At 44.5% G+C, this 15,567-nt stretch overlaps 1 protein-coding gene across 1 annotated transcript; it reads right to left on the bottom strand.

Moving 5' to 3' along the window:
- Positions 1-12,787: 12,787 nt before the first annotated feature.
- Positions 12,788-14,499, bottom strand: bhlha15 (basic helix-loop-helix family, member a15). The gene is made up of 2 exons (XM_078418393.1): positions 14,415-14,499; positions 12,788-13,575 (listed from the first exon to the last, which is right to left on the bottom strand). The coding sequence occupies exons 1-2, from the start codon at positions 14,470-14,472 to the stop codon at positions 12,788-12,790; spliced, it is 846 nt and encodes a 281-aa protein (XP_078274519.1). The 5' UTR covers positions 14,473-14,499.
- Positions 14,500-15,567: the final 1,068 nt, after the last annotated feature.

Raw genomic sequence — 15,567 nt, 5'->3', positions numbered from 1 at the left:
GCTTTTATCGTACCTGCTCAACTACCTCCTGTGCAACTAATTCCATATACCCACCACACTTGGTGTGGAACCGTTATCCCTCAGGTTCTTATTCATTTGTTGCAACCTTAAACCTGTGCCATCTGGTTCTTGATTCCCCTGCTCGGAGTAAAACACTGTGCATTCACCCTGTCTATTACCCTCATGATTTTTACACCTCTATAAGATCACTCCTCATCCTCCTGCGCATCCAAGGAATAACAACCTAGCCTGTCCAACCTCTCACTATGACTCAGGCCCTCAAGTCCTGGCCTAAGTCCTCTGGTTCTTGATTCCCCTGCTCTGGGGAAAAAAATTGCCCTGCTCACCGTAAACCCATGTCGTCTGGTTGTTGATTCCCCAACTCTGGGCATGCACCCTATCTATTCCCCTTATAATGTTATACACAATGCAAAAAGTGTATAAGTGCAACTTACGATGCAGTAAGTTTCCAATTTGGTTGATTAATGACAAAGCGTGACTTTATTTTTCCACTTTTTGAACAATTTTATTAAAATGTTCCTGTCACTAGACAGTGGTAAAGGCGACACTGCTGGAGGTGATTCAGCCGTGAAAAGAGCAAATTTTGTTACTACGCTTGGTTACTATGTCAACCTTACAATATTGCCAACTTTCAGTTGGATCCAGGTAAACTGCCTGTTTGTAGGCAAATATGGTATCAGACATTTACTGGGTGGTGAATTCTTCCTGCACAGCCAAAAAACAAAGTTAGTAAAATTCATGTTTGCTTCTCGACTCATTTGCTTTGCCTGCAGGTGCTGTGCACTATCAACTATGGCTCAGAGATAGCACCTTGACCCCAGGACAAAATGTTGTGAGCCAACTTCCATTCTGGAGAAACAGGTACAGGGTCACTCACAGAGGTCAGAGGGATCTCAGCCACATCCACACCTCCCCCTTACCAAATTTATCTCTGCGCCTGCGATCCTGGGAGGAGGACTATCTAAAGTGCTGTATCGTCCCATTACCTCTGCCTATGCCTCCCTTGTCTTTCACCTTGCCATAATTGCAGATTATTCTCTTGCCTCAGCTTGACTCTTTGAAGCTTCCTACACAAATCTTCCTCCCATAAACACTGCCTTGAACTTATGGGCTTATAATCGCTTTAAAAGGCAGTGGTACCTCCCCTAGTATTCTGGCCAATAGTTCCCTCAACTGTTATTATGTTACAAATATTTTGGAATTAATACATCACCACTTTTCCTATAAAACAACAATAGAGATACATCAAAATGTAATTAACTTGTTGTAGAACATCCTGAAAATGTCAATGGTGTCATTAAAATGCAGGTTTTGAAGGATTTGTTACTTCTTATAGTGGTTAGCTTGTTTATCAGAATGAGGAGGCATTTACTATGTTACCTGAGGATTTTAATAGTATAGAAGTCTTCCCTAGCTGGCTGTAGTTACGTGATTCTAGTGGTGATAGGTCTGCAAGCTTTTACCTACATTGCACTGGCAAACAAAGGTTTGTGGGGTTGGAGAGGAAGATGCAACATTGGGATTGGGAGAAGAACAAATGTTTGGCCACAATATAAAGCCATTTTCTGTGGGTCAGTGTTGATGGACTGAAAGGTCATGTACTGCCCTTGCACAAGGACTATTTCAATGCTGTCTTGATCAGCTCCATAGTTCCATCCTCATGCAAAACTCTGGTGCCTTTGTCCTAACTCAATCCAACTCCCATCTCCAACATCTGACCTATAAAGGATTTGAAAAATGTCTCTATTTTTGGAATTCTCTCCTTTTGAAAACTCTCCTAGTCCGGTACATTGAAAAGGTTTCGAGGATTATGGGCCAAAGCCAGGCAAATAGGACTAGCTTAAATGGGCGGCGTGGACGTTGGGCTGAAGGGCCTGTTTCCCTGCTGCATGACTCTATGGCTCTCCACTTTCCCTACCTCTTTCCAGCCTACAACCCCAGCTGGTCCCATTATAGCCCTGTAGTACCCCCAAATGTAACCATTCCACCACTGGCAGCTGTACTTGTAATTGCCTAATGTAACTCCTGCCACTTTGAATAGGCTTGCAGGAAGGAACAGCAGATGCTGGTTTAAACCGAAGGTAGACACAAAAAAGCTGGAGTAACTCAGCGGGTCAGACATCTTCTCTAGAGAAAAGGAATAGGTGATGTTTCGGGTTGAGACCCTTCTGCAGACTTTTAGGTTTTTGATTACTTCCATAAGTATCTAATTTGACTCGGGAACATTATGAAAATAAATTTTAACTGTGGTACGTCTTGAGACATTTGGCAATGCTAAACAGGCGAGTTAAACACAAGTTGTTGTTCTCGATGTATGTGTGTATTTAAATCTAGGAAGGATGTGTTCGAAATCGCTGGGAGTTTGTGAGCTGGCCTCCTATTTTGAAAAACATCAACTTGCGTGACATTAAAGGTAGGGCTCGGTGGAAATTTGAAATGGTTGTCACGATTCAAGAGTTTTTCACAATTTAAATTGTAAATTTTCAGCTGAGAGGCGGTTACAGTAACAAGCTCTGTCAGATCTTTGCCAGACCGGCCAAGTTAAAAGCCCCTGTAATTAAAACAATATGATTAAAAAATTGTGTCAAAGGTGGGTCTGTTAAATATCAAATTCTCTTTTAGTGCCTGTTTTCCCTTGCAAATTCCCTCTGCTCCCTCAACCTAACTTGAACTAAGTATTTTACACCCATCACACTGAGTTTTCTAACCAACGGTGCCTCCTGGTCTATTAAAGACTCCCAATTTAAATCTCCCTTCCTCTCAAATCCTCTTCAAGATATCCACATCTTCCTGAGACTCTTTAAGAAATCGGCACTCCTTCATTTCTGGGGTTTTTTCCATTCCACTTTTGCTAGCAATCCCCAAGTTGCTGAGGCTCAGTCCGGGAATCTATCTCGAAACGTATGTGCCTCAGTATGACTGCTTATTGCTTTGGTTTCTTACTCCACTGACATACTACCACTCCAATCCCCATCTTGACAGAGGATGAACATCTTGACCGACTTTACTGACACAATGTTATTTGGGCATTTACCTCAAAAGCACCCGTCACCAAGGACCAAAGATACTAGAGGTGCAAAATGAACTACTCCGTCAAAATTGCCTATAACCATATAACCATATAACTACAGCACGGAAACAGGCCCGTTCGGCCCTTCCAGTCCACGCCAACCACTCTCCCTGACCTAGTCTCATCTACCTGCACTCAGACCATAACCCTCTAATCCCCTCTTATCCATATACCTATCCAATTTACTCTTAAATAATAAAATCGAGCCAGCCTCCACCACTTCCACCGGAAGCCCATTCCATACAGCCACCACCCTCTGAGTAAAGAAGTTACCCCTCATGTTACCCCTAAACTTTTGTCCCTCAATTCTGAAGCTATGTCCCCTTGTTGGAATCTTCCCCACTCTCAAAGGGAAAAGCCTACCCACGTCAACTCTGTCCGTCCCTCTCAAAATTTAAAAAACCTCTATCAAGTCCCCCCTCAACCTTCTACGCTCCAAAGAATAAAGACCCAACCTGTTCAACCTCTCTCTGTAGCTTAAGCGCTGAAACCCAGGCAACATTCTAGTAAATCTCCTCTGTACCCTCTCCATTTTGTCGACATCTTTCCTATAATTTGGCGACCAGAACTGCACACCATACTCCAGATTCGGCCTCACCAATGCCCTGTACAATTTTAACATTACATCCCAACTTCTATACTCGATGCTCTGATTTATAAAGGCAAAGGAGCGTAACGTCTGCCGTTTTAGTAGGCAAAACCCACCATTCACTGTGCCTCTCGTAGGGTAATCAGTGTTTTGGGGGAACAGTATGTGTGATGATATCATAAAAATGCAGAATTTTCTCATCTATCAATTCACAGATTTTTGTTATTTTTCTTTTAAAATGTTTCTGCAAGTTTCTGCCTACTGAAATGGCGCCATGACATACTACGGTGTTTAGGGTCAAGTGGTCTATCTTACTCTGCTCTATTATCTTTGCCAAGGACAAAGTTCATAAGTTATAGGAACAGAATTAGACCATTCGACCCATCAAGTCTACTCCGCCATTCAATCATGGCTGCTCTATCTTTCCCTCTCAACCCCATTCTCCTACCCTCTCCCCATAACCAGAACACCCTTAGACGTGGTCAAAGTCAAATATAGCGACTTCTCATAAATGGTAAGAAAGAGTTAATGGGCTGAAAGGTTTCCTGCACCATTGCAATCACAGTCTCGTCTACTGCTTCTAGATATTTTGAAGACTTTTTGTCCTCTTGCAGTCCTGGCTAACTTTAGCTTTGATAATAATTAACTTTAATAGTTTGCTTACCCAAACTCCTGTGCCATATCATTTAACAAAATCTCACCGTCCACTAGTCGTTACTATTTCTGAATGTCTTTGGATGATTGTAAAACTTACTGCCAATTATTTAAAAAGTCAACAGTGAAATCTTGGTTTAAATTATATTTTTCAATAACTAAAGGTTTTGAATAATGTTCTATCCTAGGAGACTGGGCACATATGTAGTTTCAAGTCTATGATCAATAGACTTGGTAATTTATCGTTCTCTATCCACATGTTCTGGTACAGTTACACCAACATCTACACAACAATGTGGAATATTGCCCAGTTATGTCCTGTTAACAGAATACAGAACATGTCTAACTTGACTAACAATGAAAGGACAATATATTTTCTGAGCAGGACAGTTAATGGTGCAAGCAGGACCTGCATTCGGTGGTGATCCTATTTACTTGATACCCTTTTCTTTTTTGACGGCAGGGATCCCAAGTGTGTGAGATGCTATCATTGTAGCTTTGAGGAGTAATTGCAGTGTATTTTGTCGATGGTATACCCTGCGGTTCCAGTGTTTATACGGTAAAGAAAATTAATATTTAGGTTGGTAGATGCTGTGAGCAGGTGTTTGTTCTGGATGGTGTCAAGTTGCTTGAGCAGCGTTAGAGTTGTGTTAAGCCACGCAAGTAGAAAATATTCCATTGTGTTCCAGACCTGTTCTCTTTGATGTTGGAAAGGATTTAATGTGGCAGATGAGTCATTTGGCACAGTGGGTTACAGTCTTTGACCTGTTCTTGCAATCACAGTATTTGTTGCTGGTTGATTTGAGATTCTGGTCAACATTAAGAAGTTGATAGTTGTGGGGCTCAGCAATTGTAATGCCATTGAATATCAAGGGAGAGGTATTTACTGAAAGTGCCTGGTGACTTTTATGATGGGGATGGTCCTTGCCTCTTATTAACTTAAGAGTCATAATGTTACACAGCTAGGTAACAGACCATTTGATAGGCTTTTATGATTGATAGGCTCTTATTTAGTGAGGGTGTCAAAGGTTACGGTGAGAAGGCAGAGAATGGGGTTGAGAGGGGAATAGATTGGCCATGATCGAATGGCGGAGCAGACTCAATGAGCCAAATGGCTCAATTCTGCTCCTATGTCTTTTGGTCATTTGACCCACCAAGCCCATGCCAACCAGTGGGGACCCATCCGTATTAATCCCAAAGTTTTTCAAATGTTAATCTAAGCACATCTTAAATGCTGTCAGCTACAGTGCTTCTTCCATCACCCTCTCAGGCAGTATTTTCCAGGTACTTATCACTCTTTGGGTGAAATGGTCCGCCTCAGATCCCCTCGAAAATCGTGCCCTTTCCCATAAGTCTGTGTCCTCCTTTTTTATCAGCCTCCAATTTTGAGAAAAGTTACCTGCAGTGTACAGGATCCTTAATGTTAAATATGGGTTGATTGGATGGTAATTAGTTATTGGATTTGTATTAGGAGATTAAGAAAGAATCATAAACAGTTTTAGTTTCAGTTATTACTCATTTTGACACGATCTTTATTTTTTTTTAAACATTCAGAAAATCAGCATTGAGAACAGAATATTGTCTGAAAATTATTTTACATCACAATTGACTGGTGAAAATGCACAATACTTAAATCTCATCTTTGGTTTATTAGGGTGTAAAAGAAAGTTTATTGTGACATCCTATCAAGCTACAGAAATCTTAAAAAACAACCTAACCTACATTTACAAACTTAAATCTATTTCTCTAAAGATTGGGGAGATCTCTCAGTTTAACAGAGTCACAGGATCCTCCTACATGAAATTCATATACACTCCCAAATACAATAACCTGGACAAAAGCTTTCAACATTATACACACAACCAAACGGACATCTGTGGAGAGAGGAATCAGCTTTAAAAGCTCATTGGTGGAGAAACACTAACCTGTTTCTCTCCTGACTGTTTTGTATCATTTCTGTTCTTGCCAAATTTCTAATATATAGTGAGTTTGCTTTTGAACAAAGTGTTGAACACAGAAAATGGGCTTTCCTTTGAGATAAACTGAAATAACTGCTACGATAAATGGAAAATTGGGTTCGGTGCTGGTTTACTTGTATCAACTAGGGTGTACAAGTGGTGCTACTGATCCTTAATTTAATGTTAAAGGGAAAAGAAAGCAGAATGCTGGGAGCATTTGACCTGTCAAGCAGAATCATTGAAGAGAGAAACAGTCGTGTTTCAGGTAGAGGAACCTTCATCAGAACTAGAAAAGTGAGAAAACAAGTGTATTAATTAGTAGAGTGAATTGGGGAGAATAGAGGGAAGGTCGGTGCTTGCTTTCTCATTTTTTCTGTTCTGATAAGAATCTTTGACATTAATTCTCATGCTCTCCCACCAGATGCAGCATCACCAGCTCAGCATTCCCACTGCCGTTTCTGTCTGATGTCGGCCATCAGCATTTTTTTCCCCCCAATCAATCTTTCAGCAATTGACCAGATCAGCTGGCCTGCCAGCCAGCTTACAAACTTCTACATATCTTACCCTTGGTTTTGGATCTTTGCATGCCCTATGCTTCCCCAACTCCAACACATCCCTGGTTTCCTTCATTCCATTACGATCAATAATGCCTTCACCCAAAACATTTTATCCGTGCCTCTTTCCTCCTTAAAATCTACCTTTCCGACCATGATTTTCAACACCCAGCTGACAATTAATGTAGTAGTTCTTGCAAGATTTTAATAATAAGTATTTTAAAAAATGTTAAGTTACTCCCTGTATCATAAAGGGAGTTTATAAATATACATCATTGTTGCAGTTTTTAAAAAATAATTATACAATGGCTTTCACTGCCTGAAGTCATGCTAAAACAACAAGAACATTGGTGTTTGTAGGCAGCAGGGATTCGGCCACGTCACTAAACATTCTACCCATGTCTTTTCAGCCATTAGGTCCACACCGACTCCTCAGGAGCAATCCCATTCTCCCTCTTATTGCCCAACACCGTGTCCTCCCTCACATGCCCATCAATGCCACTAAGGGTAACTTATAGTAGCCAGATTCTGCACACTCTTAGGAAGTGGGAGGGAACGCGCACGGTCAGAGGAAGAACATGCAAACACCAGACTGCCAGTACTCAAAGCAGGACTGAACCTGGGTCTCTGGAACTAATGCATCACGGTTCCGCCCTGATTGAAAAGAATACGGTGGGTGTTCTAGGCTCATCAAGGGTTGGGCGGGTGTGCTAGGTAGTAGCAGATATGCTCTCAACTGACCAGTGACACAAATCCTACAGAAAAATGGTCTTACTGCTACAGCGTGAGTTGTAGTCTTGTCCAAGACTTGCCCCACCACTTGTGTACAACTGCATCCTAACCTAACTTAGGAAAGGCATAAGAGAACAGTAACAGCCAACTCCTCACCCCAGCCCCCATTACTAGTTCCTCAAAGGATTTCCAAGAAGCTATTAAACAGCTTATATGTAAATACTTTTTAAACGGGTTCCATCATCTTTATATACTCAATTTGTTGCTTGCATCTCAATACTATCATTACTTATGCAAAACAGATGTATATAACTATTTGAAAAAATTATTTGAATTAGAACGACAATTTGAGTAAGTAGGTGTCCAGCCCAACTTGGCCTTGCTGACCCGAGGGCAATTTTTCATACTAATCCCATCTCCCAGCGCCTGCTCCGTGGAGTAATACCACACCAATTTAAATGCTCGTCTAAACACTCAGTGACGAACTTCACCCATGGTCTCAGGTAATGCCTTCTAGGTTCTCGCCATTCTCTGGGTGAAGGTGGTCTCCATCGTATTCCCTGTAAACCCGCATTATTTAAAATACTTTCATCATGACCCTCCTTAGTGTTTCCCGCTCCTAGAACAAACCTAGTTACAGCTGAAATGGGAGCAGGGTTCAGCCATCTTGCCCCTCCACCTTGCTCTTCTGTTCATCAATGTTGTTGCTGATTTGCCTCAATCATAATTTTCCTGCACTTTCCCCTTATCCCTTGAATCATTTAATATAGTATCAGCACAGTATTGAGCCATTCAGCCAAAAAGGCCTATGCTAGCTCACTGTAGAATATTCCCATTGGCCCCATTCTCCCACTTCTTCACCATAGTTCTACAAATTATTCCCTCTCAAGTGCCTATGGAAGGATTCTGTTTCCTCTTTACACTCTTCCAACCAATTTCACAGCACAAGAACAAGCTCTTCGGCCACAATGTGCTGAGCATGATGCCAAGAGCATCTCTTATCTACCTCACACAATCCATATCCTTTCATTGATTAGTACAGGTGTCAGAAGTTATGGGGAGGAGGCAGGAGAATCGGGTTAGGAGGGAGAGATAAATCAGCCATGATTGAATGGCGGAGTAGACGATGGGCCGAATGGCCTAATTCTACTCCGAATGACCTTATTCCTTGCACATCCATGTGCCTATCCAAAAGTCTCTTAAATGCCACAATCGTATCTGCCTCAACCACCACCACCTCTGGCAGTGGGCACCCACATCTCTCTGTGTAAATAAACGTGCCCTGCACATCTCCTTTAAACTTTGCCCCCCTCACCTTAAAGCTATGCCCTCCAATATTTGATTTTCCATCCAGGGAAAAAGGTTCTATCTAACTACCCTATCCATGCCTCTCATATTTTATATTCCAGAGAGTAGTGTTGTGCTGAGCATGATGCCAAGACCATCTCATGCCCTTGCCGACCAATATGCTCCATCTACACTAGTCCCACCTGCCTGTGTTTGGCTCATATCCCTCTGAACCTATCCTATCCATGTACCTGTCCAAGGGTTTTTTAAACATTGAACCTGCCTCAACTTGTAGCTTGTTCCGTATAGTACCAACCTTTGTGTTAGTAAAAAAAGGTGCCCCTCAGGATCCTATTAAATCATTTTCCCAGCACCTTAAACTTATGCCTTCTGGTTCTTGATCCCATACTCTGGGTAAAGTACTCTGTGCATTCACCCAATCTATTCCCCTCATGATTTTATGCACCTCCATAAGTTCACCCCTCATCCTGCGCTCCAAGGAATAAAATCCTAGCTTGCCCAACCCTATAGCTCAGGTTCTCAAGTCCTGGCAAGATTCTCAAATCTTCTCTGCACCCTTTCCAGCTTAACAACATCTTTCCTATAAGAGGGTGACTGAAACTGAACACACTACTCTAAATGTGACTTCACCAATGTCTTGAACCTTAACATGACCTCCCAACTTCAAAACTCAATACTCTAACTGATGAAGGTTGATGTGCTGATAGCATTCTTAAACATCTACCTGTGATGCCATTTTCAAGGAACTTCATCAGGTGCTGCTGTAAACCAATGTATCCTTCATCAATTCAACTTTTCCACATACCTATTAATGTTGTCTCTGATTTTTACGAGCAGATACTTCCAGATTTTGGAAGTTCTTGATATAAATATTGCATTGCACTCCCAAATAAGACTGGCTCTTCAATGTCTAATAAAATGCATGCAGGTTAAAAATATAAACTTAAATAATGTTATTTGGTTTTTTGGGGGGGGATGTGGGGGGAGAGCAGTCTTTAAAAAATAAATAATACATGTATCTGTACCTTAAAACAGGTCACTTTTTTAAAAAAATCACATTACCCATTGCACACATAACAAACCAAGGCACTTTATGCTCAGGGTATCTGATTTGGTTGAATTTTGTTTATTTCCTGCGACAATCTTTGGATATATGAAACTCGGCAAAAGATCGTGGTTGTTTTCTGATACTGCGTCAAACAAGCTGGCAATTTTCCTTTTGGCTTCTGTTTGTTGCAAAAATATAACAAATGTAGTCTAAATAACTTGCACATTGATCCCTAATTAAAGGATAGATCACCAACTGTGTTGCACCGTACCTGGGAGCTGGGGTTTATTTTACAGGCCAACCAATTGTTAACAGAAGCAAATTACAAAGGGCACAGTCATTTGCAAATACTGGCCAATCAGGAGGGAAGGGAGCTTGACAACATCTTTAAATAATGGAACTTGAAATGATCCAAACTAGCATAAGAAGCCATTATCATTCCACTGTAAATGGGTTAACGCCCAGGCTACATAGCAGTTAAGAGATTAGCAACTATCATTAATGCTGATTGATAATCTATTGCAGGCAGAGATGGTTTATTAAAGGTGACAAAGGCCAAAATATTCAGAACCATCAATTAATGCTATCCCTGGGTCTGATCAGACATTTAACACTGTTAAACTCTGTGGAGCACCAGAACTATTCTGATACAGATTAAAAGGACAGGACTGAACTCCTGTCACCTGGACAAAATTTTCACAGCAAATTCACATGAATAAATCTGTTACAACTGATATATTTACAAAAAATAGTGAGACGCCTATTTTGCACCTGAAGCGGCTGCAACATCATAAAAGGAAGGTCGTGCTTCCTGGCAAATGCCAAGTGATCCCTCTCCTGACTAAGACAGGAATGTATAATCTGCACAAACACCCTCCACCTGATTGCTTTTAAAAATTTGGTCCAGTGAGAATATCTCACATTGCTTCCACCCATTGTGCTAAAGTGGGTAATATAAAAGCACAGTAAAACACAAATTGCTGGAGGAACTCAGTCATAAGGCAGCATCCGTGGAGGTAATGGATGGATGTTTGCAGTCAGGACCCTTCACAGATGCTGATTAACCCATGAATTCCTCCAGCTCTTTGGGTTTTGCTAAAAGCACAGAGGTGTAATGAAGTTAGAGGTGCAGGACCAGCCCCTTTAATTTGCAATCTCCAACAACTTATTGCCCTCCAGGTCATGGAGTTAGCAGCAGATGCCCTTAAAACATTTCTAATTATTACTTTTTGCAGTCATCTCGAAGGCCCTGTTTTGGTTTTGTACTAATAGCTTTAACTTGCAATGGTACCTCCTGCACTTCTTACACAATAAGAGCCCAGAAGGCAAACTATCTCCCACATATTGCAACTGCAACAACTTCACGACAAAGTGAAATCTCTCATGTCTGATAGCGACGCAAGGAACTGCAGATACTGAAATATAGGTAAAAAATACAAAGTGGTGGAGTAACTCAGGTGGCCAGGCAGAATCTGGAGAGGGAATTAGATAGATGACATTTCAGACTGAACGGTCCTTACCCAAAACATCGCCTATCCATTCCCTCCAGATACTGCCCGACGTTGAGTTCCTCTAGTACTCTGCTTTTTTTCTCATGTCTGATGTGCAGTTGACTCCTTGATCAGTGATTTCCCCATCTACTCCCAGAGACAGGACAACCCAGGAGTACCTGATATACCACAAGGGTGAAAGGGAGGGGGGGGGGGGGGGGGGGAAGAGATGCATAGCTTTAAATCCATAACCATCTGCAACGACAGAGAGGTTACCCATTTGAGACCCAAGGAACCACGGATGATGGAATCTTGAGCAAAACAGAGGAACTCTGTGGGTCAGGCAGCATATAAGGAAGGGCTGTAGAGGGATCCTGACCCTGAAACATTATCTGTCCATTCCCTCCCCAGATGCTGCCTGACCCACTGAGTTCCACTAACACTTTGGGTTTGACACTGTGGGTTTCATCTTTATTAGGAACAGTGTAATTGTACGTGATAGTAATGCATCAGTAGCAGGGGTCTCACAGTTGGTTAAAGACTGTGGCAATAAGGTGGGTAACAAAAGAAGTGACAACAACAAAAGAAGTGACATCAACAACAATGGATAGAGCAGCACAACATAACAGGCCTTTCAGCCCACAATATCTGTGCCAAACATGATGCCCAGATGATGCCTATTCTTATCTGCCTGTGCATAATCATTGTGCAATCATTGGAATGTACATTTACAATTGACATCAATGACAAGTGGCCTTCAATTGACCTTAAATGTGCGAACGTTATCTCCTATAAGGCAGTAATTGGACTTATCTATCTATCCCTGTCCATTTTGCAGCCACTTTTATCAGCCAACTCATAACTCCGTGGGAGCTTGAGGCTCAGACCCGGTGCCAAATACATACTGTAATTTAAACTTAAATACAAAGGTTCTGGAGGAACTCGGCGGGCCAGGCAGCATCTGCGGAGGGGAAAAGACAGGCGACGTTTCGGAGCGGGACACTTCTTCAGACCAGGGTAATCGGCAAATTCTGCCACATCCCCGCCTACTCGCATGGAACACTGTAATAGTAGTAATAAAACACATGGAGACATCTCCATCCACTCGGCGGCTCCACGGCCCGTCTCTCCAAGGTACATGGGACCTTCCTTCGAGGCTGTAGGTCCGAGTGAAGCCGCCCGGAGCTCCCTCAGCGCCCCGGGGCTGGAGTAACGTCGAGCCCGGGCCAGGAGCTTCCACGGGGAGACCCGCGGGCTGTGGGGAGGAAGCGGCCGGCGAAGGGCACATCTCTGCCCCCCCCCCCCTGACGGAGCATCACCCAGAGCCTCTACTTCCCCCAGCCCACCTTTACCCAGAGGGGCCTCAGTGGAGCTGGTAGCAGCGTCGGGGTGGGCTGCTACCGTCGGCTGAGTTAATGGCGTCGTCATCCTCATCCTCGTCCGTCATCGCGGCCCGAGCCGCCCGCCCAGGGCGTGTGGGAAGCATCCGCTGCTCCCCCTGGCGGCCGGGAGGATGACTCTTCAGGGGCGGCCGCTGCTCCCCCTGGCGGCCGGGGGGTCGCGGCGCGGCAGATGGCTCCACCTGGCGGACGGGAGGAGGAGCAGGAGTCAATCGGCGGCCGGGCGGAGGCGGCCGTTGCGCCCCCTGGCGGCCGGGAGGAGGCGGGTGTTCCTTGGTCATGCCCAAGATGGTGGAGGTGAGTGACTCGATGTAGTTCTTGGCCAGGGTGAGGGTCTCGATCTTGGAGAGCTTGCGGTCGGCCTCGACGTGCGGCACGGCCTCCCGCAGCGCCTGGAAGGCGCGGTTCAGATTGTGCATGCGCTGCCGCTCGCGCTCGTTGCTCTCGATGCGGCGCAGGTTGCGCTCGCGGGCGCTGGGTGCGCGCCGCCGGCCGCGGGGATGCGCGCTCCCGCCTCCCGCGTCTCCGGGCGCGCGCAGGACACAGGGCCGCGCCGGGCGCCTCCGGTTCCGCCTCTGGCAGCCGCAGGTGGACTCGGCCGCCGTCAGGTGCAGCTCCATGGCCGAGCAGCGGGCGGCCAAGGGCGGCTGGGACTTCATCCTCTCGGCCCTCGATGCTCCGCGCCGCTCCTTCGCCCCCGTTGCATCGCCCGTGCGCTTCTGGTCAATTGTGGCCAAAGCGTGGGAACCGGCTGGAAAATAAACACCGACAATTGCAATTTGTCAAATGCAAACTCTTGGACACGATGCATTTACCCCCCAAATGCAAACTCTTGAGCAAGGTGCATTGCCCACAAAGGTAAACTTTTGGACGAGGTTAATTTCCCGCTAATGTTAATGCTTGGACGAGGTTCATGTTCCTCCAAATGTTAACCCCCCCTCCCCATGCAAAATCTTGGCGACGAGGTGCATTCTCCGAAAATATAAAACCTTGGACGAGTGCAGTTTCCCCCAAATGCAAGTGCAGTTCCCCCTAATGAAACCCGGTTAGACACGGCACATTTCCCCCCAAATGCAAATTGTTGGTTATGGTCCATTTTCAGCAAAGGTAAATTTTTGGACGGGGTTCATTTTCCGCTGATGTAAATCCTTGGACCAGGTACATTCCCCCAAATGCAAACTTAACTATGGTGCATTTTCTCCAAAAAGAAAAACCCTTAAAACATGGTACATTTTCTCCAAATGCAAACTTAGGCATTTCAAAGATAGAGAAATTATACAAATGTTCGGGAACTTCAGATTATTCGCAGCATCACTGATAATTATAGTAATATTTTATCCTGTTGCCTTTCATTATCTCTCACCGTTCCCGAACTTTAAGGTGATTAACAGCGTTTACTCGAGGTGCCTGCCTGCTCTTTTCATTTACTTGTTCAAAAACTATTCCATTATCTCACTTTTTTTTGGAACCAAACCAGAAAATTCAAACGGCTTCACAAGCTAGTATATAAACTGATTAATAATCGCCAGCATCGGGATCTAAAATCACTTTCAGCGGAGAGTCAATCTTTGGGGGATTGTTTTTACTTACCTGCAGCAGGGATGGAGAGTGGAGGTGAGGGGTATCCAGCGTGTGAGTGTACTGGCATCAGGAGTACCTTCTGCAGGCTCCGTTTTGTACACGTATCCCTTTAACCTCTTCCAATGGGAGAGCCGGGGGGGCGGATTCACGGCTCCGCAAACAGGATCTCAGTTCCTCCTGCACCGTGGTTCGTAGCCGGTTCTCCCTCTCTCACCCGCTGCCGGGCTGCCTGAACAGTTTAAATGGAGACGCAAGGAACTGCAGATGCTGGAACCATGAGCAAAAACGCAAAGTGCTGGAGGAACTCAGCGGGTCAGGTAGCATCTGTGGAGGGAATGGAAGGCGAGGTTTATGGTCGGGGCCCATCTTCAGACTGTCTTAATGGTCTGTCCATTCCCTCCACAGATGCTGCCTGACCTGCTGAGTTCCTCCAGCATCTCGTTTGGTATAGAACAGTAGAGCGCAAAGAAACAGCCAGTTTAGAGACACAGCATGGAAACAGGCCCTTCTGTCCGCCAAGTCTACGTTAACCATTCACACTATTTTAGTTTAGAGATTTAGCATGGAAACCTACCCTTTGGCCCACTGAGTCTTGCCGACCATCGATCACCTGTTAACACTAGTTCTCTGTGTCCCACCTTGTCATCCATTCCCTACACATTAGGGGCAATTTTCTTTTACAGAGAACAATTAACTAACACCCTACATCCTTGGGATGTGGGGGGGAAACCAGGGCACCCACGAGGTCACAGGGAAATCTGGGTTTGATCCTGACCTCTGGTGCTGTCTCTGTGGAGTTTGCAAACTCCACACTGGCAGCACCAGAGGTCAGGAACAAATCCGGATCACTGGCATTGTGAGGCAGTGGCTTTACCAGCTATGCTGCCCTGCTCTGTTCAAGTTTCCAGCCTCTGCAGTTCCTTGTGCCTCCAGTTTAATTTGCAACTTCTCTCTATACCTTTCTGGATTACCCATTTTGCCGGAGCAGCAGAGGTCACGACCTCGAAGGGGCCGAGGTACCAGCCTGGGAAGGTCAGCCTGGGAAGTTGTGGAGCTGTACAATGAAATCTCTTCTCATTGGACCTTTCTTGCATCCACCCTCCCCCTCCTACATTTTCACAAAATCCACTTGGTTATCCATTTAGTCTGGAGATTGTACCAG

This window comes from Rhinoraja longicauda, chromosome 21 (assembly GCF_053455715.1).
Source record: "Rhinoraja longicauda isolate Sanriku21f chromosome 21, sRhiLon1.1, whole genome shotgun sequence".
NCBI lineage: Eukaryota > Metazoa > Chordata > Chondrichthyes > Rajiformes > Arhynchobatidae > Rhinoraja > Rhinoraja longicauda.
This window is presented reverse-complemented; position numbering and strand designations above follow the sequence as displayed.

Excerpts from the sequence above, each read along its gene's own strand:
- bhlha15 (XM_078418393.1), bottom strand. The coding sequence starts at position 14,472 with ATGCCAGTACACTCACACGCTGGATACCCCTCACCTCCACTCTCCATC. Across the intron at positions 13,576-14,414 it reads ACTCTCCATCCCTGCTGCAG|CCGGTTCCCACGCTTTGGCC; the intron begins GTAAGTAAAAAC and ends TTTATTTTCCAG.